Source organism: Pelodiscus sinensis, unplaced genomic scaffold, assembly GCF_049634645.1.
Source record: "Pelodiscus sinensis isolate JC-2024 unplaced genomic scaffold, ASM4963464v1 ctg191, whole genome shotgun sequence".
Lineage (NCBI taxonomy): Eukaryota > Metazoa > Chordata > Testudines > Trionychidae > Pelodiscus > Pelodiscus sinensis.
The window spans coordinates 75,541-99,538 of NW_027465928.1; the positions used below are offsets into that span (position 1 = coordinate 75,541).

Sequence of the window (23,998 nt, forward strand, 5' to 3'; positions counted from 1 at the left end):
GGGGGAGCAGGGAGGGTTTGGGCCAGGGAGGGGCAATGGGGGGAGGAGCAGGGAGGGGCAATGGGGGGGGAGCAGGGAGGGTTTGGGCCAGGGAGGGGCAATGGGGGGGGAGCAGGGAGGGTTTGGGCCAGGGAGGGGCAATGGGGGGAGGAGCAGGGAGGGTTTGGGCCAGGGAGGGGCAATGGGGGGGGGGAGCAGGGAGGGTTTGGGCCAGGGAGGGGCAATGGGGGGGGGAGCAGGGAGGGTTTGGGCCAGGGAGGGGCAATGGGGGGGGAGCAGGGAGGGTTTGGGCCAGGGAGGGGCAATGGGGGGGGAGCAGGGAGGGTTTGGGCCAGGGAGGGTCAATGGGGGAGGAGCAGGGAGGGTTTGGGCCAGGGAGGGGCAATGGGGGGGGAGCAGGGAGGGTTTGGGCCAGGGAGGGGCAATGGGGGGAGGAGCAGGGAGGGTTTGGGCCAGGGAGGGGCAATGGGGGGAGGAGCAGGGAGGGTTTGGGCCAGGGAGGGGCAATGGGGGGAGGAGCAGGGAGGGTTTGGGCCAGGGAGGGGCAATGGGGGGGGAGCAGGGAGGGTTTGGGCCAGGGAGGGGCAATGGGGGTAGGAGCAGGGAGGGTTTGGGCCAGGGAGGGGCAATGGGGGGGGAGCAGGGAGGGTTTGGGCCAGGGAGGGGCAATGGGGGGAGGAGCAGGGAGAGTTTGGGCCAGGGAGGGGCAATGGGGGGAGGAGCAGGGAGGGTTTGGGCCAGGGAGGGGCAATGGGGGGGGGAGCAGGGAGGGTTTGGGCCAGGGAGGGGCAATGGGGGGGGAGCAGGGAGGGTTTGGGCCAGGGAGGGGCAATGGGGGGGGTTGGGAGAGGGCTGGGGCGGGGGGAGGAGCAGGGAGGGTTTGGGCCAGGGAGGGGCAATGGGGGGGGGGTTGGGAGAGGGCTGGGGCGGGGGGAGGAGTAGGGAGGGTTTGGGCCAGGGAGGGGCAATGGGGGGGAGAGGACTGGGGTGGGGGGGAGGAGCAGGGAGGGTTTGGGCCAGGGAGGGGCAATGGGGGGGGTTGGGAGAGGGCTGGGGCGGGGGGAGGAGCAGGGAGGGTTTGGGCCAGGGAGGGGCAATGGGGGGGGGTTGGGAGAGGGTTGGGGCGGGGGGAGGAGTAGGGAGGGTTTGGGCCAGGGAGTGGCAATGGGGGGGGTTGGGAGAGGGCTGGGGCGGGGGGAGGAACAGGGAGGGTTTGGGCCAGGGAGGGGCAATGGGGGGGGTAGGGAGAGGGCTGGGGCGGGGGGAGGAGCAGGGAGGGTTTGGGCCAGGGAGGGGCAATCGGGGGGTAGGGAGAGTGCTGGGGCAGGGGGGAGGAGCAGGGAGGGTTTGGGCCAGGGAGGGGAAGTGGGGGGTGGGGAGAGGGATTGGGGGCAGGAAAAGGAAGTGGTGGGAGGGGGAGGAGTAGGGGGTAATGGGAGCTGAAAGAAGGGCTGGAAGGGGGAGTAGAGAGGGTTATGGGTAGAGAGTGTGAGTGGGGGGCTGGGCAGGGGGAGTAGGCAGGCTTTGGGGCAGGGAGGAGAGTGTGGGGTTGGGGGGGAATGGGTAGGCTTGGGGCAGGAGGGCCCCACATGCTGTTTCACTGGGGCGGCTGAGAAGCCGGGCGATGGTGGGGTGCTGCCACCAGGGGGCAGGGCAGGCTTAGCCGTGACCCAGGCCTGTGGATCTGTCCGCAGTGGGAGGAGGGAAGAGCCCCTCCACCAGATCCCCTCCTCTTGGGTCACTGCAGCTCACCCCCTCTGCAATGCCTGCACCCCTCTGGGCCTGCCAGGGTGCCCCAGGATGGGGAGGGGCTCTAGGCCCAGGTGCAGGGTCACTCTTCTCCCCCCTTTTTCTCAGCCTTAGGGGGAAAGCCTGTGTCTCCCTGACACCTCAGCTGTCTTCCCTTTGGATCCGTGGGTCCTCCCCGTCCCCCCCGCCATGGCCTTTTCTCTCTTTCCCTCCATCACTTTGTTTCCTCCATCTCTTGACTGTGGCACCTGCTTCCACAACTCAGCACATTTCCTCCCCAACCCTGCTGCCTGTGGGGGGAAAGTCCGGGCCTTGCCCCGCTATCGGCATCCTCCAGGGCCAAGTGGGGACAAAGGTTGGGAGGGAAGGAGTAACGGTGGGGGATGGGCATGTGGGAAGTGCTTCTTCCAGTCCTGGAGTGAAGGAGATGGGTGGTTTGCTGGGGAGGGGTGAATGGTGGCCTGGGGAGGGGGTGGATGGGTTCAGATGCTGTCCCCCAGAGAGAGGTGTGGAGGAAGTGAGAAGGGCGGAGAGGGGGGTACTAAGCAGGGAAGGATGCATGGATTGATGGGGGGGTCTGGGAATGGAGGGAGGGAATGTGGGAATAAGTGGAGAGACATGAGTGGAGGTGAATGGATGGTTATCTTGATGTAGCTACTCTGTGGAACTCCTTGCCACAGGATAATTATTATTCCTCCTCCCTGAGCATGTGGGACTCCCCCATCCACTAGATCTCATTGAAGGCAGATGCTGAGCCGGGCTCTCCTGGGGCTGGAGGCTAACATGGGGAGCAAGGGTTCCTAGAGAGGGTGTAGTCCCCCAATACAGGGAGGAATCGAAGCCAATGGCAGGGCTGGGGAGAGCCATCCTTGTGCTTCTAGCATGTTGTGCTCCTTCCTAGGAGGCACCTGGACAAGAGAGAGAGAGAGAGAGAGGCAGAGGTGTGCTAGAAGATGGGAAGGAAGATGGAGGGATAAATAGGAAAGGAAAAGGCGTGTGCTAAAGAAAGGAAGACAGATGGAATGAGAAAAGGAGAAAGAAAACTACAAACAGGTGGAGGGATGAAAGGAGGAAAAAGCAAGATAGAAAAGTGGAGTGATGGAAAGGAGAGGAGAAAAGGGTAGAAGTGGAGTGATGGAGAGGAGAAAAGAGTAGAAGTGGAGTGATGGAGAGGAGAGGAGAAGGGTACAAGTGGAGTGATGGAGAGGAGAAGTGGAGTGGTGGAGAGGAGAGGAGAAGGGTAGAAGTGGAGTGACGGAGACGAGAGGAGAAGGGTAGAAGTGGAGTGGTGGAGAGGAGAGGAGAAGGATAGAAGGGGAGTGGTGGAGAGGAGAAGGGTAGAAGTGGAGTGACGGAGAGGAGAGGAGAAGGGTAGAAGTGGAGTGATGGAGAGGAGAGGAGAAGGGTACAAGTGGAGTGATGGAGAGGAGAGGAGAAGGGTACAAGTGGAGTGATGGAGAGGAGAGGAGAAGGGTACAAGTGGAGTGATGGAGAGGAGAGGAGAGGAGAAGGGTACAAGTGGAGTGATGGAGAGGAGAGGAGAGGAGAAGGGTACAAGTGGAGTGATGGAGAGGAGAGGAGAAGGGTACAAGTGGAGTGATGGAGAGGAGAGGAGAGGAGAAGGGTACAAGTGGAGTGATGGAGAGGAGAGGAGAAGGGTACAAGTGGAGTGATGGAGAGGAGAGGGGAAGGGTACAAGTGGAGTGATGGAGAGGAGAGGAGAGGAGAAGGGTACAAGTGGAGTGATGGAGAGGAGAGGGGAAGGGTACAAGTGGAGTGATGGAGAGGAGAGGAGAAGGGTACAAGTGGAGTGATGGAGAGGAGAGGAGAAGGGTACAGGTGGAGTGATGGAGAGGAGAGGAGAGGAGAAGGGTACAAGTGGAGTGATGGAGAGGAGAGCGGAAGGGTACAAGTGGAGTGATGGAGAGGAGAGGAGAGGAGAAGGGTACAAGTGGAGTGATGGAGAGGAGAGGGGAAGGGTACAAGTGGAGTGATGGAGAGGAGAGGAGAGGAGAGGAGAGGAGAGGAGAAGGGTACAAGTGGAGTGATGGAGAGGAGAGGAGAAGGGTACAAGTGGAGTGATGGAGAGGAGAGGGGAAGGGTACAAGTGGAGTGATGGAGAGGAGAGGAGAGGAGAAGGGTACAAGTGGAGTGATGGAGAGGAGAGGGGAAGGGTACAAGTGGAGTGATGGAGAGGAGAGGAGAGGAGAGGAGAGGAGAGGAGAAGGGTACAAGTGGAGTGATGGAGAGGAGAGGAGAAGGGTACAGGTGGAGTGATGGAGAGGAGGGGAGAGGAGAAGGGTACAAGTGGAGTGATGGAGAGGAGAGGGGAAGGGTACAAGTGGAGTGATGGAGAGGAGAGGAGAAGGGTACAGGTGGAGTGATGGAGAGGAGGGGAGAGGAGAAGGGTACAAGTGGAGTGATGGAGAGGAGAGGGGAAGGGTACAGGTGGAGTGATGGAGAGGAGGGGAGAGGAGAAGGGTACAAGTGGAGTGATGGAGAGGAGAGGAGAGGAGAGGAGAAGGGTACAAGTGGAGTGATGGAGAGGAGAGGAGAAGGGTACAGGTGGAGTGATGGAGAGGAGGGGAGAGGAGAAGGGTACAAGTGGAGTGATGGAGAGGAGAGGAGAAGGGTACAGGTGGAGTGATGGAGAGGAGGGGAGAGGAGAAGGGTACAAGTGGAGTGATGGAGAGGAGAGGGGAAGGGTACAGGTGGAGTGATGGAGAGGAGGGGAGAGGAGAAGGGTACAAGTGGAGTGATGGAGAGGAGAGGAGAGGAGAAGGGTACAAGTGGAGTGATGGAGAGGAGAGGAGAAGGGTACAGGTGGAGTGATGGAGAGGAGGGGAGAGGAGAAGGGTACAAGTGGAGTGATGGAGAGGAGAGGAGAAGGGTACAGGTGGAGTGATGGAGAGGAGGGGAGAGGAGAAGGGTACAAGTGGAGTGATGGAGAGGAGAGGGGAAGGGTACAGGTGGAGTGATGGAGAGGAGGGGAGAGGAGAAGGGTACAAGTGGAGTGATGGAGAGGAGGGGAGAGGAGAAGGGTACAAGTGGAGTGATGGAGAGGAGAGGAGAAGGGTACAGGTGGAGTGATGGAGAGGAGAGGAGAAGGGTACAAGTGGAGTGATGGAGAGGAGAGGGGAAGGGTACAAGTGGAGTGATGGAGAGGAGAGGAGAAGGGTACAAGTGGAGTGATGGAGAGGAGAGGAGAAGGGTACAAGTGGAGTGGTGGAGAGGAGAAGGGTACAAGTGGAGTGGTGGAGAGGAGAAGGGTACAAGTGGAGTGACGGAGAGGAGAGGAGAAGGGTACAAGTGGAGTGACGGAGAGGAGAGGAGAAGGGTACAAGTGGAATGACGGAGAGGAGAGGAGAAGGGTACAAGTGGAGTGGTGGAGAGGAGAGGAGAGGAGAGGGGAAGGGTACAAGTGGAGTGATGGAGAGGAGAGGAGAAGGGTACAAGTGGAGTGATGGAGAGGAGAGGAGAAGGGTACAAGTGGAGTGATGGAGAGGAGAGGGGAAGGGTACAAGTGGAGTGATGGAGAGGAGAGGAGAGGAGAAGGGTACAAGTGGAGTGATGGAGAGGAGAGGAGAAGGGTACAGGTGGAGTGATGGAGAGGAGAGGAGTGGAGAAGGGTACAAGTGGAGTGATGGAGAGGAGAGGAGAAGGGTACAGGTGGAGTGATGGAGAGGAGAGGAGAGGAGAGGAGAAGGGTACAAGTGGAGTGATGGAGAGGAGAGGGGTACAAGTGGAGTGATGGAGAGGAGAGGGGAAGGGTACAAGTGGAGTGATGGAGAGGAGAGGGGAAGGGTACAAGTGGAGTGATGGAGAGGAGAGGAGAAGGGTACAAGTGGAGTGATGGAGAGGAGAGGAGAGGAGAAGGGTACAAGTGGAGTGATGGAGAGGAGAGGAGAAGGGTACAGGTGGAGTGATGGAGAGGAGAGGAGTGGAGAAGGGTACAAGTGGAGTGATGGAGAGGAGAGGAGAAGGGTACAGGTGGAGTGATGGAGAGGAGAGGAGAGGAGAAGGGTACATGTGGAGTGATGGAGAGGAGAGGGGTACAAGTGGAGTGATGGAGAGGAGAGGGGAAGGGTACAAGTGGAGTGATGGAGAGGAGAGGGGAAGGGTACAAGTGGAGTGATGGAGAGGAGAGGAGAAGGGTACAAGTGGAGTGATGGAGAGGAGAGGGGAAGGGTACAAGTGGAGTGATGGAGAGGAGAGGGGAAGGGTACAAGTGGAGTGATGGAGAGGAGGTCTGGCTCAGAACAAAGATCCTTCTCGCCGGGCATCCTGTCTGTCGACAGTGGCCAGTGCCAGGTGCCCCAGAAGGAGGAGCGGCCGGGTACATTAAAAACAACCAACAGTCCGGCAGCACTTCACAGACTTACCGAAACGTGCCCCGAAAGCTCGCGGCCCCACCCGCACGTTCCCACAGGCTATACGGGGCTCCCAGACCTTTTGTTGTGTTGTAAGTACCGACTAACGCGGTCCCCCCCAGCTGGGCGCAGTGAGCGATCCGTCCCTTGCTGCCCGTTCCAGGCTTCTGACGGGTGGGAACAGCTCATTGAGTCCCCATCGTTTACATGTACAGTTGGGATTGTTCTCCCCGGTGCCTTACTTTGCATGTATCGACAGTAACAGTCGCCCCAGGACAAGACAAATGGAGCCATGAAGGAGGAAGGAACAAGACAAGTGGAAGGAGGAAAGGACGAGACAGAGAAGTGGAGCGATGTCCAGAACCAGCTGGATGGAAGGACACGACAGAAGCGGAGCGATGGGCCCTCTGGAGGAAGGAACAAGGCGGAGAAGCGGAGCGATGGGCAGTCTGGAGCAAGGAACAAGGCGGAGAAGCGGAGCATGGGCAGGAGGAAGGAACAAGGCGGAGAAGCGGAGCATGGGCAGTCTGGAGCAAGGAACAAGGCGGAGAAGCGGAGCATGGGCAGTCTGGAGCAAGGAACAAGGCGCAGAAGCGGAGCGATGGGCAGTCTGGAGCAAGGAACAAGGCGGAGAAGCGGAGCATGGGCAGGAGGAAGGAACAAGGCGCAGAAGCGGAGCGATGGGCAGTCTGGAGCAAGGAACAAGGCGCAGAAGCGGAGCGATGGGCAGTCTGGAGCAAGGAACAAGGCGGAGAAGCGGAGCGATGGGCAGTCTGGAGCAAGGAACAAGGCGGAGAAGCGGAGCATGAGCAGGAGGAAGGAACAAGGCGGAGAAGCGGATCATGGGCAGGAGGAAGGAACAAGGCGGAGAAGCGGAGCATGGGCAGGAGGAAGGAACAAGGCGGAGAAGCGGAGCATGGGCAGGAGGAAGGAACAAGGCGGGGAAGCGGAGCATGGGCAGGAGGAAGGAACAAGGCGGAGAAGCGGAGCATGGGCAGGAGGAAGGAACAAGGCGGGGAAGCGGAGCATGGGCAGGAGGAAGGAACAAGGCGCAGAAGCGGAGCGATGGGCAGTCTGGAGCAAGGAACAAGGCGCAGAAGCGGAGCGATGGGCAGTCTGGAGCAAGGAACAAGGCGGAGAAGCGGAGCGATGGGCAGTCTGGAGCAAGGAACAAGGCGCAGAAGCGGAGCGATGGGCAGTCTGGAGCAAGGAACAAGGCGCAGAAGCGGAGCGATGGGCAGTCTGGAGCAAGGAACAAGGCGCAGAAGCGGAGCGATGGGCAGTCTGGAGCAAGGAACAAGGCGCAGAAGCGGAGCGATGGGCAGTCTGGAGCAAGGAACAAGGCGCAGAAGCGGAGCGATGGGCAGTCTGGAGCAAGGAACAAGGCGGAGAAGCGGAGCGATGGGCAGTCTGGAGCAAGGAACAAGGCGCAGAAGCGGAGCGATGGGCAGTCTGGAGCAAGGAACAAGGCGGAGAAGCGGAGCGATGGGCAGTCTGGAGCAAGGAACAAGGCGGAGAAGCGGAGCGATGGGCAGTCTGGAGCAAGGAACAAGGCGCAGAAGCGGAGCGATGGGCAGTCTGGAGCAAGGAACAAGGCGCAGAAGCGGAGCGATGGGCAGTCTGGAGCAAGGAACAAGGCGCAGAAGCGGAGCGATGGGCAGTCTGGAGCAAGGAACAAGGCGGAGAAGCGGAGCGATGGGCAGTCTGGAGCAAGGAACAAGGCGGAGAAGCGGATCATGGGCAGGAGGAAGGAACAAGGCGGAGAAGCGGAGCATGGGCAGGAGGAAGGAACAAGGCGGAGAAGCGGATCATGGGCAGGAGGAAGGAACAAGGCGGAGAAGCGGATCATGGGCAGGAGGAAGGAACAAGGCGGAGAAGCGGAGCATGGGCAGGAGGAAGGAACAAGGCGGGGAAGCGGAGCATGGGCAGGAGGAGGAACCAGGCAGGGAACTGGAGGCAGGCGAGAGACGGAAAGAGAAAGGAGCGAAGAAGAACCGAAAGCGGGCAGGAGCCTGCAGAAGTGCGCTGCTCGCCCTCTGGCTCTGGGCCGGCTGGGGGAGGAGTCGGTCTGGGATCCCCGTGGGTCGCTCGCTGGGAGCCGGCGCTCCAGCTCCATGTGAGAGCAAGGAAAGGAAGGAGCCGGAGAGAAACTCCCCGCAGCGAGAACAGAGCGGGAGCGCACTCCGCGCTGGGAGGAGGGGGCGAGCGAGGCGCGCAGGGAAGCGAGAGATCCCCCTGAAGGAGCACAGCCCCGAGGGACGAGGAGTCCGTGAAAACCGGAGCGAAGGGAGAAAGCGCTCGAGCGGGAGGGGGAAGCCCAGCGAGATCAAACCGGTCTCGGGTTTCGACGCTGCGCGCTCCCCCCCTCCCCTCCGCTGGGCAGCAGGACGGAAGAGGGGAACGAGTAAACAAGGTGGAAGGACAAGTGCTGAGATTTCGGCAGCAGGGGCCCGGAGCGCCGGTTCCGGAGAGCTCACAACTGGACCGCACCAGAACCAGCGCCTGATCCGGTTCTGGGAGGAGCCCAGTTCCAGCTGTCGCCAGACCCGTGCCAGGGACAAAACTGGATCTGTTCTAGGCGACACACGCTCAGAAGTGGTGTGAGAGGGAACCGGACCTGCATGCCTGGCATCCGAACCAGAGGTCCCAAATCAGTCTGGCTGTAAGTGTACTGGATCCAGAGAGTGAAACAGAAGAATCCCTTTCTAGAGATCACAGTCCAGAACCAGCTGGCTTCTAGGGGATCTGGACCCGAACAGAGACAGGGCTGGTCCAGTTCCAGGCGCTCCAGAACCGGAGAGATAACTAGCTGCGTTCTAGGGATCCAGACCCAGAAAAACAACAACCCCTGTCCCAGGGACTCTAGAAACAGCTGGGCTCTAGAGGATCGGGTCCCAGAACCAGCACAATTCCGGGGACACCAGAACCATCTGGGTTCTAGTGGATTGGAGTCCAGACGAACAGGCAGAACTGCCCTGGTTCTGGGGGACTGAAGCCTAGAATCAAGAAGATGGAACCGGCTGGGTTCTAGGGAGCCGGAGCTCAGAACCAGACCCGCAGGGAGATACGCAGAACCTCACCAGTTCTAAAAGATCCGAGTCCAGGACCAGACCACTCTGGGTTTAGATCTGAGTCCAGAACCAGCCCAGTCCCCAGGTGTACCTGTCCAGAACCAGTGACTCCGAACTGACCCAGTTCTAGGACCCAGCTGGCCCCGGCTCCCCTCCGGACCGGTTCCCCCGTCTGCTCCGGTTACCTACCATGGAGGAGGGTGCGCGGCGCCGGGGTGGTTCCGAGAAGGCCTCGGATGGCCCAGATCAGCCCGCGAAGGGTGGTGTGGGCCTCAAGAAAGAGATTGGGCTGGTGAGCGCCTGCGGCATCATTGTAGGTGAGTGGGGGGGGTGGCGTGCAAGGGGACTCTTAACTCTGACCCCAAGAGCTGCTGGGGTCCCCCCCTTTCCTGCTGTGCCTCCTTCCTCCTTGTTCCCCCTCCTTCCTCTCCATCTTCCCTCCCCCACCTCCGCCTGCCTGCCTCTATAAATAGCTGTGAGCTGCCTGTCACCTCGTGGGCCTGTTGTTCTGATCCAGTTAGTGCTCCACCTCCAGGCAGCCCCAGTGCCCCCAGCCTGTCCCACAGCCCCTCACTGGCAAGGGGCCCCACCCCAGCTCTAGCCGCAGCTCGGTGCCAGGCGAGGGGTCCCCATGTAACCGGCCCTCCTGCACACACCCCAGAGCCAGCTGCATGCCAGCCCTGGGCGAGGGGTCCCGCTATAGCTGAGCCCCCACACCCAGGGCAGAGCCAGCCACCCGAGCCTGCAGTCCAGGGAGTGGGGGTGGGGGTGGGGGTGGGGGTGTTTTCCACGTGGATGGATCAGCGCCATGGAGCGTGAATTTCTGGCGGCTCCATTAATCCTGCTCCAGATGGCTCTGCTCAGCAGGTGCCCGGAGACGCCAGCGCTTGTGGGGGGGCTGGGGGGTTCAGAGACAGCCCCAGCCCCTTGCTTACCCCCTGTACTCCCTGCCCTCGGCTCCCCCCAGCTCTGCGGGTGACCCTCGCTCCTAGCCCCTGCCAGCCCAGCCCTTCCCCCCACTGGGTCAGAGTCCCTCCCCAGGGCCCAGTTTATGGGGAGAAATCTAACCTGATAAGATTGCAGGTAAGGACTCTGCTCGGCTCCTCCCCTCGCAGCGTCCCTCCCTCCTCCCCAGCTGCCCCCCCCACGGCTCCCCCTGGTGGAGTGCCCCCTTCCCTGCCCTGCTGGCCAAGAGGCAGGGCTGCGAGTCGGGAGTGAAGAGCAGCCTCCCCCCACTTGTGATGCTGTTCGGGTTGCCAGGGCAATGGTTAACGAAGGGCTGGTTGCTGACGAGGGGATTAGTTCTGTCTGGAAGCCCCCCCCATTCCGCAGGCCCTTGGCCCGCCCCCCCTCAAAGTCCCCTTTGCCCCCCCAGCCCTGCGCCGCCCCTTGTAGTGCTGTCTGCTGCATCCCCTCCCAGATGCTCCACCACCCCCGCATGTTGGCTCCCACCCACAGCCGCAAGATTTTCATTTGCTAATGAGTCCATGGAGCCAGGAAAAGGTGGCAGGGATGGTGAGAGAGCCGGAGGCGGGGGAGAGGGGTGGCTATAGGCCGGGCAGGAGTGAATGGAGAGTGTGGTCATTAGGCTCCAGAGTGAACACCCTCCCTGCTTCCCCCCCTCGCCCTGAGCTGCAGGGGGCAGTTCAGTGTCTCTGAGCAACCGGCCCAGGCTCCCAGCAGCCTCAGGCAGCAGCGGAGCTGCCTCTCACCCCGTCCCTGCCTCTCTCCCCCAGGGAACATCATCGGGTCGGGGATCTTCGTGTCCCCGAAGGGCGTGCTGGAGAACTCGGGCTCCGTGGGGCTGGCGCTGCTGGTGTGGCTCATGACGGGGCTGATCACGGCCGTGGGGGCGCTGTGCTACGCAGAGCTGGGCGTCACCATCCCCAAGTCCGGCGGCGACTACTCCTACGTCAAGGACATCTTCGGGGGGCTGGCCGGGTAAGGGGGCCGGGCTCTGGGGGGCAGGCCGGGGGCCCGCAGGGGGCCGGAGCCTTGCTCACCGCTGCTGTGCCCGCAGGTTCCTGCGCCTGTGGGTCGCGGTGCTAGTCATCTACCCCACCACCCAGGCCGTCATCGCCCTCACCTTCGCCAACTACGTGCTGCACCCGCTCTTCCCCACCTGCCTGGTGCCTGAGGGTGGGCTCCGCCTGCTGGCGGGGGTGTGTCTGCGTGAGTATCTGCCCCTGCCCCTGCCCGACCCCCGGGGTCAGCCGGGGACTGGGGCCCGCACCCGCTGCAGGCGCTGAGTCAGCGCTGGCTCAGCAGGAAACGCTGGGCCGGCGTGTTTGTGTCCTGTCTCCTGGCAGCCCCCTGGGCGGGGATCAGCCGGCAGAGGCTGTGGGTGGGGAGTGCGGGGGGACTCCGAGCTGTGCCTATCTGAGCCCAGTGACGGGGGACCGGAGCCAGCCCCCTAACTGGGGGGGCAGTGACCCCATTATCCAACCCAGCGAGGCCCCACCAGCCTAACGAGAGCCCCTGGTGACACCATTGAGCCCTGGGGAGGGGCTTCCTGGGGAAATCCTGCGCCCGTGACCTGGGGAGGCTGTGTGGGGCCCAGCTGATTCCCCACCGTGCTGACTGAGCCCCCCGTCAGAGGGCAGGGTCCCTGGGGGTGCCCCCGACCGGACTGGAGGGTTCTCGGGGGACAGCGGGGTGCTGGGGGTGTGCGGTCAGCTGACTGGCTGTGGCAGGGGCTGGGTGGGGGGTTGTTTACACCCTGAGCAGGGCCGGGATACCCCTCCCCGCTCTGTCCCGGTGTCGGATTCCAGGCTGGGGGGCAGGGACAGACGGGGTATGGGGGGGGGGGAGAGATCAGCTGTTTTGGTCCAATTCTGGGCCTAGCGCCAGCGGCTCCCAGCCTGCCGCTCCCATCCCCCTTGTTTTCCTCCCTGCCTGCCCCACGGGGAGCCACTTCCTCCCTGCACTGGCCAGGGCCGAGCGGGCGCCCGGGACACTGCTCAGTGGGGCAGCTGAGCCCAGCGACCGCGCCGCCCCTCCAGAGCCGGGCGGCTGGGCGCGGGGGCCAGCCCTCCATGGCCACAACAGACCCGGTTATCTCCCGGCGGGGCGGGGCTGGCCTTGGGGGGGCGGGGGAGCCCTGCGCTGAACCCCCTCTGCCCGCAGTGCTGCTGACGTGGGTGAACTGCGCCAGCGTGCGCTGGGCCACGCGGGTGCAGGACGTCTTCACGGCCGGGAAGCTGCTGGCCCTGGCCCTCATCATCGTCATGGGCATCGTGCAGATCTGCAAGGGTGAGTCGCGCGGGGCAGGCCGGGCGCGGGGCACCTGCCAGCTGAGCGCCCCACCGGGGGAGGGGTCTAGGCGGGACACGGGGCACCTGGCAGGCTGGGCACTGGGGCGGCTGGCGGGGGGGCAGGGCACCTGCCAGCTGAGCGCCCCACCGGGGGAGGGGTCTAGGCGGGACACGGGGCACCTGGCAGGCTGGGCACTGGGGCGGCTGGCGGGTGGGCGGGGCACCTGCCAGCTGAGCGCCCCACCGGGGGAGGGGTCTAGGCGGGACACGGGGGGCACCTGGCAGGCTGGGCACTGGGGCGGCTGGCTGGGGGGCGGGGGGCAGCGTGCTGCGAGCCGGCGCGACGGTGCGGCCCATCCCCAGGGCAGTACTACTGGCTGGAGCCGCGCCACGCCTTCGAGGCCTTCGTGCCGGTGGACGTGGGGCTGGTGGCGCTGGCCTTCCTGCAGGGCTCCTTCGCCTACGGCGGCTGGAACTTCCTCAACTACGTCACTGAGGAGCTGGTCAACCCCTCCAGGTCAGCGCGAGCGCGGCGCCGGGACCCTCCCCCTCCTCCTCCCCCGCCAGCAGCGCCCCGCCGGGGACCCCGTCCCTCTCCCCCAGCGCCCCGCCGAGGACCCCTCCCTCATCTGCAGCGCCCCGCCGAGGACCCCTCCCTCATCTGCAGCGCCCCGCCGAGGACCCCCTCCGTCTCCCCCAGCGCCCAGCCGGGGACCCCTCCCTCATCTGCAGTGCCCCGCCGAGGACCCCTCCCTCATCTGCAGCGCCCCGCCGAGGACCCCCTCCCTCTTCCCCAGCGCCCAGCCGGGGACCCCTCCCTCATCTGCAGCGCCCCGCTGGGGACCCCCTCCCTCTCCCCCAGCGCCCCGCCGGGGCCCCCCTCCCATGCCAGCAGCGCCCAGCCAGAGGACCCCTGCCCCGGTGCCCAACTGGGGACCCCCTCCCATGCCAGCAGCGCCCCTCCGGGGATCCCCTCCCTCTCCTGCAGCGCCCCGCCGGGGACCCCCTCCCTCATCTGCAGCGCCCCGCCGAGGACCCCCTCCCTCGTCTGCAGCGCCCCACCGAGGACCCCCTCCCTCTCCCCCAGCGCCCAGCCGGGGACCCCTGCCCCGGTGCCCAACTGGGGACCCCCTCCCATGCCAGCAGCGCCCCGCCGGAGACCCCTCCCTCATCTGCAGCGCCCCACCGGGGACCCCCCTGTTGGCATGAACCCCCCCCAGTGCCCAGCCGGGACCCCGTCCCTCTTCCCCAGTGCCCAACTGGGGACCCCCTCCCTCGTCTGCAGCGCCCCGCCGGGGACCCCCTCCCTCATCTGCAGCGCCCCGCCGGGGACCCCCTCCCATGCCAGCAGCGCCCCGCTGGGGACCCCCTCCCTCGTCTGCAGCGCCCCGCCGGGGACCCCCTCCCTCGTCTGTAGCGCCCCGCCGGGGACCCCCTCCCTCGTCTGTAGCGCCCCGCTGGGGACCCCCTCCCTCGTCTGCAGCGCCCCGCTGGGGACGCCCTCTGCTGTCGGCAGCGTCCTGCCGGGAACCCACCCCCCAGTGCCCAGCCAGGACCCCTCCCCCAGCTCCCCACCTGGGACCCCTGGGGTCTGGGCACATCAGACACTCCTCTCCTGGGGGTCCCAGTGCCTCCCACTGGGTGATCCTAGTCTGCCTGGGGGGGCCCTGGCATGTGGGCGGCTGCACGGACTCACTCTGCCCCTCCCCAGGAACCTGCCGCTGGCCATCTTCATCTCCATCCCGCTGGTCACCTTCATCTTTGTCTTCGCCAACGTGGCCTACGTCACCGCCATGTCGCCCCAGGAGCTGCTGGCCTCCAACGCCGTGGCTGTGGTGAGCCCCGCCCCCCCCAAACAGCCCCCAGCCCCGCCAGCAAGGCCTCCGTCTCCACCGCTCGTCCCAGGAGCCGCTGCCCTGGCCCCGCCCCCTGCACGGAGCCTTCCCACTCACTTCCGACTCCTCCCTCTTCCCCCCAGACGTTCGGGGAGAAGCTGCTGGGTGTCATGGCCTGGATCATGCCCATCTCCGTGGCCCTGTCCACCTTCGGGGGAGTCAACGGCTCCCTCTTCACCTCCTCCCGGTAAGTGACCCCATCCCAGCCTGCCCGCCAGGCCCAGAGCCGCATTCCCTGCAGCCCAGTGTTCACCCTGAACCCTACTGATGGCACAGATGGCCACGCCCACTGACCCCAGGCCTGCTCTGCTCTCCCCCCACCCACAGCCATGCCTGACAAGCCCAGACCCTCCCCCTTCCAGCCCCACACCTACTTCTCCCCTCCCCCGCAGGCTGTTCTTCGCAGGAGCCCGTGAGGGCCACCTCCCCAGCGTGCTGGCCATGATCCATATGCAGCGCTGCACCCCCATCCCCGCTCTGGTCTTCACCGTGAGTCACTGGTGCCTGCTGGGGGCGGGATTTCAGGCAGGGGGTGAAGCTTGGAGAATGGGGCAGGGGCGGGGCTTATGCACTGACAAGGGGTGGGATTTCGGAATGGCCCCGCCCCCACGGCCTCCCCTCTCCACAGTGCCTGTCCACCCTGCTCATGCTGGTGACCAGCGACATCTACACCCTCATCAACTACGTGGGCTTCATCAACTACCTGTTCTACGGGGTCACCGTGGCCGGGCAGATCGTGCTGCGCTGGCGGCAGCCGGACATGGTGCGCCCCATCAAGGTGAGCCCCGCCCCCGCCTCCCGTCACGGTGAGCCCCCCTCGTCCCGTCCCAGTGAGTTCACGCCCCCCCCGTCTGGCCCGCCCCATCAAGGTGAGCCCCGCCCCCGCCTCCCGTCCCGGTGAGCCCCCCCCGTCCCGTCCCGTCCCATCAAGGTGAGCCCCGCCCCCGCCTCCCGTCACAGTGAGCCCCCCCTCGTCCCGTCCCGTCCCAGTGAGTTCACGGCCTCCCCGTCTGGCCCGCCCCATCAAGGTGAGCCCCGCCCCCGCCTCCCGTCACGGTGAGCCCCCCCTCGTCCCGTCCCAGTGAGTTCACGCCCCCCCCATCTGGCCCGCCCCATCAAGGTGAGCCCCGCCCCCGCCTCCCGTCACAGTGAGCCCCCCCTCGTCCCGTCCCGTCCCACTGAGTTCACGCCCCCCCCCGTCTGGCCCACACCATCAAGGTGAGCCCCGCCCCCGCCTCCCGTCACGGTGAGCCCCCCCTCGTCCCGTCCCACTGAGTTCACGCCCCCCCCCGTCTGGCCCACACCATCAAGGTGAGCCCCGCCCCTTGTCCCATCGCATCACAGTGAGGTCACGCCCCCCCGCCTGGCCCGCCCCATCAAGGTGAGCCCCGCCCCCGCCTCCCGTCACGGTGAGCCCCCCTCGTCCCGTCCCAGTGAGTTCACGCCCCCCCGTCTGGCCCGCCCCATCAAGGTGAGCCCTGCCCCCGCCTCCCGTCACAGTGAGCCCCCCCTCGTCCCGTCCCGTCCCAGTGAGTTCACGCCCCCCCGTCTGGCCCGCCCCATCAAGGTGAGCCCCGCCCCCGCCTCCCGTCACGGTGAGCCCCCCCTCGTCCCGTCCCACTGAGTTCACGCCCCCCCCCGTCTGGCCCGCCCCATCAAGGTGAGCCCCGCCCCCGCCTCCCGTCACGGTGAGCCCCCCCTCGTCCCGTCCCACTGAGTTCACGCCCCCCCCCGTCTGGCCCGCCCCATCAAGGTGAGCCCCGCCCCCGCCTCCCGTCACGGTGAGCCCCCCCTCGTCCCGTCCCACTGAGTTCACGCCCCCCCCGTCTGGCCCGCCCCATCAAGGTGAGCCCCGCCCCCGCCTCCCGTCACAGTGAGCCCCCCCTCGTCCCGTCCCGTCCCAGTGAGTTCACGCCCCCCCCGTCTGGCCCGCCCCATCAAGGTGAGCCCCGCCCCCGCCTCCCGTCACAGTGAGCCCCCCCTCGTCCCGTCCCGTCCCAGTGAGTTCACGCCCCCCCCGTCTGGCCCGCCCCATCAAGGTGAGCCCCGCCCCCGCCTCCCGTCACAGTGAGCCCCCCCTCGTCCCGTCCCACTGAGTTCACGCCCCCCCCGTCTGGCCCGCACCATCAAGGTGAGCCCCGCCCCTTGTCCCATCGCATCACAGTGAGGTCACGCCCCCCCGCCTGGCCCGCCCCATCAAGGTGAGCCCCGCCCCCACCTCCCGTCACAGTGAGCCCCCCCCGTCCCGTCCCAGTGAGGTCACGCCCCCCCCGCCTGGCCCGCCCCATCAAGGTGAGCCCCGCCCCCACCTCCCGTCACAGTGAGCCCCCCCTCGTCCCGTCCCGTCACAGTGAGGTCACGCCCCCCCCCCGCCTGGCCCGCCCCATCAAGGTGAGCCCCGCCCCTTGTCCCATCGCATCACAGTGAGGTCACGCCCCCCCCGCCTGGCCCGCCCCATCAAGGTGAGCCCTGCCCCCACCTCCCGTCACAGTGAGCCCCCCCTCGTCCCGTCCCGTCACAGTGAGGTCACGCCCCCCCCGCCTGGCCCGCCCCATCAAGGTGAGCCCCGCCCCCCACCTCCCGTCACAGTGAGCCCCCCTCGTCCCGTCCCGTCACAGTGAGCTCCCACCCCCCCGCCTGGCCCGCCCCATCAAGGTGAGCCCCACCCCCCCTCGTCCCGTCCCGTCACAGTGAGCTCCCACCCCTCCACCTGGCCCGCCCCATCAAGGTGAGCCCGCTCCCTCATCCCGTCCCATCAGGGTGAGCCCTTCCCGGCCCTCTGCCCCGCACTGGCCTGCCCCATCCAGGTGACCCCTGCCCCCCCTCCGGCAGCCCACACCATACCGGTGAACCCACTCCCCCGCCTGGTCTGCCCTTTCAAGATGAGCCCCCCTCCCCCCGCCTGACCCATCCCATCAGGGTAAGCCCCCCTCCCCCTGTGGCCTGCCCCATCCAGGTGAGCCCCCCCACGGCCCTCCCGCCCGCACTGGCTCTGCCACGGCCCAGCCCATCCAGGTGAGCCACCCCCCCGCAGCCCGCCACGTCCCATGGCCCTCCCCCCACGCCATCCAAGTGAGCCCCCCTGCCCTCCCGCCTGATCAAGGTGAGACCCGCCCTGGGTGCCCCTCCCACTGCGCCTCCTGCCCCCGCTAAGCCCCCTGTCCCCACAGGTCAGCCTGTTCTTCCCCGTGATCTACCTGCTCTTCTGGGCCTTCCTGCTCATCTTCAGCCTGTGGTCGGAGCCGGTGGTGTGCGGCGTGGGGCTGGCCATCATGCTCACCGGGGTGCCCGTCTACGGGCTGGGTGTGGCCTGGCGCCGCAAGCCACCTGCCGTCTACACCTGCCTGGGTAAGTGGGCTGGCCGGGGGGCAGGGGCACAGGGCTTGGGGGGACAGCCGGCCAGGCACAGGGTAGGGACGGGAGGGGGAAGAGGGACAGCTGGCTAGGGGTGGGGAAGGGAGCGTCTGTCTGGAGGGCGGCGGAAGGGCCACGCCCCCCGTTCTCTAACCCCCCGTCTCCCCCAGCTGGCTAGGGGTGGGGAAGGGAGCGTCTGTCTGGAGGGCGGCGGAAGGGCCACGCCCCCCGTTCTCTAACCCCCCCGTCTCCCCCAGCTGGCTAGGGGTGGGGAAGGGAGCGTCTGTCTGGAGGGCGGCGGAAGGGCCATGCCCCCGTTCTCTAACCCCCCGTCTCCCCCAGCTGGCTAGGGGTGGGGAAGGGAGCGTCTGTCTGGAGGGCGGCGGAAGGGCCACGCCCCCCGTTCTCTAACCCCCGTCTCCCCCAGCTGGCTAGGGGTGGGGAAGGGAGCGTCTGTCTGGAGGGCGGCAGAAGGGCCACACCCCCCGTTCTCTAACCCCCCGTCTCCCCCAGCTGGCTAGGGGTGGGGAAGGGAGCGTCTGTCTGGAGGGCGGCGGAAGGGCCACACCCCCCGTTCTCTAACCCCCCGTCTCCCCCAGCTGGCTAGGGGTGGGGAAGGGAGCGTCTGTCTGGAGGGCGGCGGAAGGGCCACGCCCCCCGTTCTCTAACCCCCCGTCTCCCCCAGCTGGCTAGGGGTGGGGAAGGGAGCGTCTGTCTGGAGGGCGGCGGAAGGGCCACGCCCCCCGTTCTCTAACCCCCCGTCTCCCCCAGCTGGCTAGGGGTGGGGAAGGGAGCGTCTGTCTGGAGGGTGGCGGAAGGGCCACGCCCCCCGTTCTCTAACCCCCCGTCTCCCCCAGCTGGCTAGGGGTGGGGAAGGGAGCGTCTGTCTGGAGGGCGGCGGAAGGGCCACGCCCCCGTTCTCTAACCCCCGTCTCCCCCAGCGGCAGTGACGCGAGTGACCCAGAAGATGTGTGGGGTGGTGTACCCCGAGATGGAGTCCCCCGACCCCGAGTGCACCGAGCAGCTGGAGCCCATGTGCCACGCCGGGGACCCTGATCGGCCCCACGACTGAGCCCCTCACCCTGCCATGGACTGTGCCCCATGGTGCCCACCTTGCCTCTGGCTCTGCTCCCCCAGACCCCTCTCTGCCCCCCTCCCCCAGCGCCCCCCGCTGGCAGAGGCGCGCCCTGGCAGGGGCAGATGCCTTAACCGTTCTCTGGCCCCGACAGCCGGGCCCCGACTTTGTGGCCTTTTCCATTGTTTGTCTCTGGTTTTTGATGTAATAAATTAAAGTGACCTCGCCATGTGGAGCCTGCCTGGGGGCTGGGGAGGGTGAGAGCGGGGGCTGCCCACAGCCCCCCTTGCGGGGACCCGGCCAGATCCCCCCAGTGACTCCTGCTGGGACCCCGCCCAGCTAGCACCTTCCCGCTCTCCCTGCTGTAAGGCCAGGCGGGGACCCCCTGCCATCCCGGCCCCATTCCGCACGCCCCTGCCAGCAGCCCCTAGCTCCTCCCTACCGCTCCTTCATGGAATGGTGCCACCTTGTGGCCAGAGGTGGGTCTTGCCCTCTGGGTTGCAGGATGTGGGGGGCTGGGCTGGGAGGGGGCTGCCGACTGGGAGTCAGCAGTGAGCTGGGGGCAGCTGGAATGGCAGGGGCTGTGGGTCAGGTGTGTGGGGTGCTCCCGGAGCTAGGGGGGCAGGATTGGGCAGGCAGGGGCTGCTGGTGGGGAACGAGGGGAACCAGTTGGGCTGGGCGAGCTGTGGGTGGAGTCTGCGGGAACGGCTTATGGGGCAGGGCTGTGAGAAGTGAAATTGGGGTGTGCTTTGAAAAGGGGGCTGCAAAGGGAAAGGTTACCCCATTTCTGGGGTAGGCCCCACAGGGCTCCCCTGGATGTTGGGGACAGACACCCAATGCCATCCCCTCAGACCCTTGGGGGGGCAGGGTGGGGTCCCCTGGTGTCATCAGCAGGGGGAGCTGGGAGTCCATCGGAAAGAGGAAGGAAAAGGGGGGCGGGGGGACGGGGGGAACGTGAGAGACAGAGAGAGAGAAGGAGGCAGAGGGAGGAAGAGAAGCCAGGGAGCAAGGCAGACAGGGGCTGAGTGCGAGAAGGGACGGCGAGAGGCCGATGAAGTAGGGACAGACGGAGCGAGGAAAGAGCCGACAAGGAGAGAGAGAAGGAACGAGAGAGAACGGAGGGAAAGGAAATCCGACGCAGGGAGAAAGAAAACCCAAGCAAGCGAGGAGCGGGCAGAGAGAACGAAGGAGAAAGTGGCCGATGGAAAGAAAGAAACGAAGGAACGAATCAGCGTGAAAAAGAGGAAGAGAAGTGAGAACAACCAGCAGGTCCAGGAAGGAACAAGAGAAAGAATAAGAGAATGACAAAGTGACTGAAGGCAAAGGGCAAGCGGCAAGTGGCAGGAGAGCGGCGGAGGCGCGAGCCGGTGGCGAGCGGCGGGAGAGCGGCGGGAGAGCGGTGGAGGCGCGAGCCGGTGGCGAGCGGCGGGAGAGCGGCGGAGGCGCGAGCCGGCGGCGAGCGGCAGGAGAGCGGCGGGAGAGCGGCGGAGGCGCGAGCCGGTGGCGAGCGGCGGGAGAGCGGCGGAGGCGCGAGCCGGTGGCGAGCGGCGGGGAGAGCGGCGGAGGCGCGAGCCGGCGGCGAGCGGAAGGAAAGAAAGCGTCCATGTCGCAGGGGGGGTTCTATGATTGCGAGCGGGCCCCCCCACGTCCCATGGTGGCCGAGCTGGGGGCGCTCGGGGAACACGAGGGCTCCATCGACCTGGCTGCCTACATCGGCGACGAGCAGCTGCTGTCGGAGCTTCTGCAGGGCCCCCCTCAGCGGGCGCAGAAGAGCACCCCCTTCCCAGGCTACCTGCAGGGGGAGCCCTGGGGCTATGGGGGGCCCCACAAGGGCTACGGCGCCCTGGTGAAGGAGGAGCCACGGGGGGCTGAGCCCGGACGCCGTGGCGGCTACAACCCCCTGCCCTTCCAGGTGGCGCACTGTGGGCAGACGGCCGTCAGCCTGCCCCCGGGGGGCACCGCGCCGGCCCTGCGCACGCTCAAGGTAAGGCGCTCTCACTCCTGCCCTGCAGCCCCCCCCTCCCTGAAGTGACCCCCACAGCCCCCCATCCCCCTCACTCCTGCCCTGCAGCCCCCCCCTCCCTGAAGTGACCCCCACAGCCCCCCATCCCCCTCACTCCTGCCCTGCAGCCCCCCCTCCTGTCCCGAAGTCACCCCCACAGCCCCCCCATCCCCCTCACTCCTACCCTACTGTCCCCTCCCGCCCTGAAGTGACCCCCACAGCCCCCCATCCCCCTCACTCCTGCCCTGCAGCCCCCCTCCTGCCCTGAAGTGACCCCCACAGCCCCCCATCTCCCTCACTCCTGACCTGCAGCTCCCCACGGTGCCCCCTGTGCCCCACCCACAGCCCCCACGGCACCTCTGCACCCACAGCCCATAATGGCGTCCTGAAGTGACCCTCAGTGCTCCCCCCAGTGCCCTTCCCATCCTGCACTGACCTTCACTCCTGACCAGTGCCCCCCAGCACCACCTGCAGCCCACTGGGCCCGGTTTCTCTCGCCAGGGCCCCTCCTGCAGCCCCCTGCTGGCCTCGCCGGGCCCCCCCAAGGGCAAGAAGGCGGTGAACAAGGACAGCCTGGAGTACCGCCTGCGGCGGGAGCGGAACAACATCGCCGTGCGCAAGAGCCGGGACAAGGCCAAGCGGCGGGTGCTGGAGACGCAGCAGCGGGTGCTGGAGCTGGCGGCGGAGAACGAGCGGCTGCAGAGCCGGGTGGCGCAGCTCAGCCAGGAGCTGGACACGCTCCGGGCCCTGTTCCGCCAGGTGCCCGAGGCCGCAGCTCTGGGCAAGGGGCTGGGAGGCTGCGGAGGGGGCGGCCAATAAACATGCTGAGACGCTCGGGCCCTGGTGATCTGTGGGGGGAGGAGGGCTGAGGAAACGGGAAACTGAGGCAGGGAGGCAGCGGGGCTAGAAGCAGGACTGGGGGGAGCTGCCCCCGTCTGGCTACACTAGCACTGGGATCCTGGGGGAGGGATGTGCCCCGGCTCACAGGCTGCCTCGCCCAGGCCCCCACAGCTGGCCCGGTCCCAGGCCCTGGCCCGCTCTCCCCTCCCCCGGCCAAGGGGGGTTGTGCAATGCAGGTTGGTTCAGCCCGTGGTTGGTGTCTCAACCTCCGGACCTTCCTTGGGGGCAGGGCAGAGGGGCCGTGTCCCCCCCGGGGTGGAGCGTTCCCCCTACTCCCTCCCCCCGTGTGGGGTAAGGTCCTGCCCCCCTTCTCTCTGCCAGGGAGATTACTCGGAATTGTGAAAGCGGCCGTTACCCCGCGGCCCCTGCACTGGGGGTTTCCATGGGGTGTTTGCGAAACTCCCGGCCTGGCTGTCGTCACCCGCAGGGCGGAGCTGGGGAGATCCTCCCCCCACACCTCTGCAGCCCCCTTCCCTCGCCCCTCTGCACCCCTCCCCCAGCCCGTCTTCACCCCGCACCTCTCCAACCCCTGCCTCCTTCACCAGCTTCCTCTCCACCTCGGCAGCCCCCCGGCAGCGCTGGGAACAGACCACACGGGGGCGCTCCACCCACTCACTGTTTATAAACAACGCCTCCCTGCCCACTCCCCAGTGTCCCTGCAGGCTGCTCCAGGCCTGTAGGTCCTACGGAAACAAGTCCCCACGAAGAAACAGCCGCTGGCATCGCCCCCAGCGGTGGGGCAGAGAAAGTGTTGTTGTAGGGTCTATGTCAACACAGGCCGCACTGGCAAGTCGCATGGAGGCTCCTGGCTGGCTGATGCAATAGCACGTAGATCACAGGCAAACAGACTCACTTACTGTAGGTCCTACAACAATAGCAATCAGCGGATGACAGCACAGTTCCTCCCATGACAGTGGCGGGAAGGGATTTTCAGGAGGTCCATGTGCCTTCCCCACAGCTCCCGACTTACTGTAGGTCCCACATAAACAGAAGTCCTCTTGATGAAATCAAGGCTCGTCCTGCCGCACGAGGGGAGGGGCATTCCCGGAGCTGCCATGCTCCCGCGGTAACATTGGAGGTGCAGTGTACACAGCTCACCTTACTGTAGGCCCTACGTAAACCACTCCAGAGCAACGTGGCCGGGGAGAGATTCTCTGGGTGCGAGGCCATGGGCCCCTTACTCCTGCCCAGCGGTGCCCGCCAGCTGGCGGTAGAAGAGGGCGGTGAAGGCCGGCTCGGCCTGCTCCAGCTGGTCCAGAAAGTGGTTCCGCTCCGGCTCGCTCCAGCCCCGGAACCACTGGTCCCAGAGGCGCAGCTGGCACTGGAAGAGGGAGGGGGGCGCCCCGGAGAGACTCAGCCCCTCCAGCCCCTCCAGCAGGGGGCGCAGCTTCCCAGGCACGGCCTTGGCCAGCAGGTCCCGCAGGAAGCGCTGCCGCTGGGGGGGCGACCAGCCGGAGAACCAGTGCAGGACACAGCGCATCTCCTGGGCCGGCCCAAGCGCGGGCAGGGGGCGCTCCGCCATCTGGGGAGAGACAGCACCGGGGTCAGTCCAGCCCCCTGGCATGGGGCCCCAGCCCCACAGCCAGCCCAGCCTGCCCGCTCTTAACCCTGCTCCCTGGGAGTAGCCCCACCCTGCTGGAGATAGCCCCGCCCCCATGACAGTAGGCCCACCCCCCAGGATAGCCCCGCCCCTTGGCGTTAGCCCCGCCCCCAATGAAGTTAGGCCCACCCTCCAGGATAGCCCCGCCCCTTGGCGTTAGCCCCGCCCCCAATGAAGTTAGGCCCACCCTCCAGGATAGCCCCGCCCCTTGGCGTTAGCCCCGCCCCCAATGAAGTAAGGACCACCCTCCAGGATAGCCCCGCCCCTTGACGTTAGCCCCGCCCCATGCTCTTTGGTTCACTCTCCAGGATAGCCCCGCCCTCCTGGAGATAGGCCCGCCCCCATGAAGTCAGACCCGCCCTCCAGGATAGCCCCGCCCCTTTGTGTTAGCCCCGCCCTCCAGGATAGCCCCGCCCCTTTGCGTTAGCCCCGCCCTCCAGAATAGCCCCGCTCGCCCCCATGAAGTTAGCCCCGCCCTCCAGGATAGCCCCGCCCCCTGTGGCAGAGGAGGCGGGGCGGGCTCGGGGGGGGGGGGCAGGGGAGAGGGAGATCGGCTTCTCAGTCCTCACCCGCGTCCGCACTCCGCGGCGACCAGCCGTCTCCTCCGGGCGCAGCCCCGAGCCTCGCTTCTAGCCTGGCCCCGCCCCGAGCAGCCGGGCGGAAACACCCGAGCGCTTCCGGAACGGCCCGAGCCCGCGGCTCCGGCCTTCGCCTGCCGACGGAAACAG

General features: G+C 66.2%; 4 protein-coding genes across 7 annotated transcripts; 3 read left to right on the top strand and 1 right to left on the bottom strand.

Annotated features, from left to right (window-relative positions):
* Positions 1-1,558: 1,558 nt before the first annotated feature.
* SLC7A8 (solute carrier family 7 member 8) lies at positions 1,559-18,995 on the top strand. Of its 4 annotated transcripts, none has more exons than XM_075916780.1 (11): positions 1,559-1,737; positions 10,927-11,131; positions 11,211-11,362; positions 12,317-12,442; positions 12,808-12,961; positions 14,156-14,279; positions 14,423-14,526; positions 14,732-14,828; positions 14,968-15,117; positions 17,510-17,687; positions 18,635-18,995. In XM_075916780.1, exons 2-11 carry the CDS (start codon positions 11,016-11,018, stop codon positions 18,763-18,765), a joined length of 1,332 nt encoding a protein of 443 aa, XP_075772895.1. In that variant the 5' UTR covers positions 1,559-1,737; positions 10,927-11,015; the 3' UTR covers positions 18,766-18,995. The 4 variants fall into 4 exon arrangements, with proteins under 4 accessions (XP_075772895.1, XP_075772893.1, XP_075772894.1 ...); XM_075916778.1 differs by lacking the exon at positions 1,559-1,737 and adding an exon at positions 5,971-6,211; XM_075916779.1 differs by lacking the exon at positions 1,559-1,737 and adding an exon at positions 8,397-9,507.
* On the top strand, positions 7,073-8,361 carry LOC142825096 (uncharacterized). Its single transcript, XM_075916783.1, has one exon. The coding sequence runs from the start codon at positions 7,073-7,075 to the stop codon at positions 8,237-8,239; it is 1,167 nt and encodes a 388-aa protein (XP_075772898.1). The 3' UTR covers positions 8,240-8,361.
* A 139-nt stretch (positions 18,996-19,134) lies between the features above and the next one.
* On the top strand, positions 19,135-21,604 carry CEBPE (CCAAT enhancer binding protein epsilon). The gene is made up of 2 exons (XM_075916782.1): positions 19,135-20,752; positions 21,272-21,604. The coding sequence occupies exons 1-2, from the start codon at positions 20,372-20,374 to the stop codon at positions 21,587-21,589; spliced, it is 699 nt and encodes a 232-aa protein (XP_075772897.1). The 5' UTR covers positions 19,135-20,371; the 3' UTR covers positions 21,590-21,604.
* Positions 21,605-22,272: 668 nt separating this feature from the next.
* On the bottom strand, positions 22,273-23,981 carry CUNH14orf119 (chromosome unknown C14orf119 homolog). Its single transcript, XM_075916784.1, has 2 exons — positions 23,840-23,981; positions 22,273-23,192 (listed from the first exon to the last, which is right to left on the bottom strand). Exon 2 carries the CDS (start codon positions 23,190-23,192, stop codon positions 22,848-22,850), a length of 345 nt encoding a protein of 114 aa, XP_075772899.1. The 5' UTR covers positions 23,840-23,981; the 3' UTR covers positions 22,273-22,847.
* Positions 23,982-23,998: the final 17 nt, after the last annotated feature.

Excerpts from the sequence above, each read along its gene's own strand:
- CEBPE (XM_075916782.1), top strand. The coding sequence starts at position 20,372 with ATGTCGCAGGGGGGGTTCTATGATTGCGAGCGGGCCCCCCCACGTCCC. Across the intron at positions 20,753-21,271 it reads CGGCCCTGCGCACGCTCAAG|GGCCCCTCCTGCAGCCCCCT; the intron begins GTAAGGCGCTCT and ends TTCTCTCGCCAG.
- LOC142825096 (XM_075916783.1), top strand. The coding sequence starts at position 7,073 with ATGGGCAGGAGGAAGGAACAAGGCGGAGAAGCGGAGCATGGGCAGGAG.
- SLC7A8 (XM_075916778.1), top strand. The coding sequence starts at position 5,986 with ATGGAGAGGAGGTCTGGCTCAGAACAAAGATCCTTCTCGCCGGGCATC. Across the intron at positions 11,363-12,316 it reads GCTGGCGGGGGTGTGTCTGC|TGCTGCTGACGTGGGTGAAC; the intron begins GTGAGTATCTGC and ends CTCTGCCCGCAG. Across the intron at positions 12,443-12,807 it reads CATCGTGCAGATCTGCAAGG|GGCAGTACTACTGGCTGGAG; the intron begins GTGAGTCGCGCG and ends GCCCATCCCCAG.
- CUNH14orf119 (XM_075916784.1), bottom strand. The coding sequence starts at position 23,192 with ATGGCGGAGCGCCCCCTGCCCGCGCTTGGGCCGGCCCAGGAGATGCGC.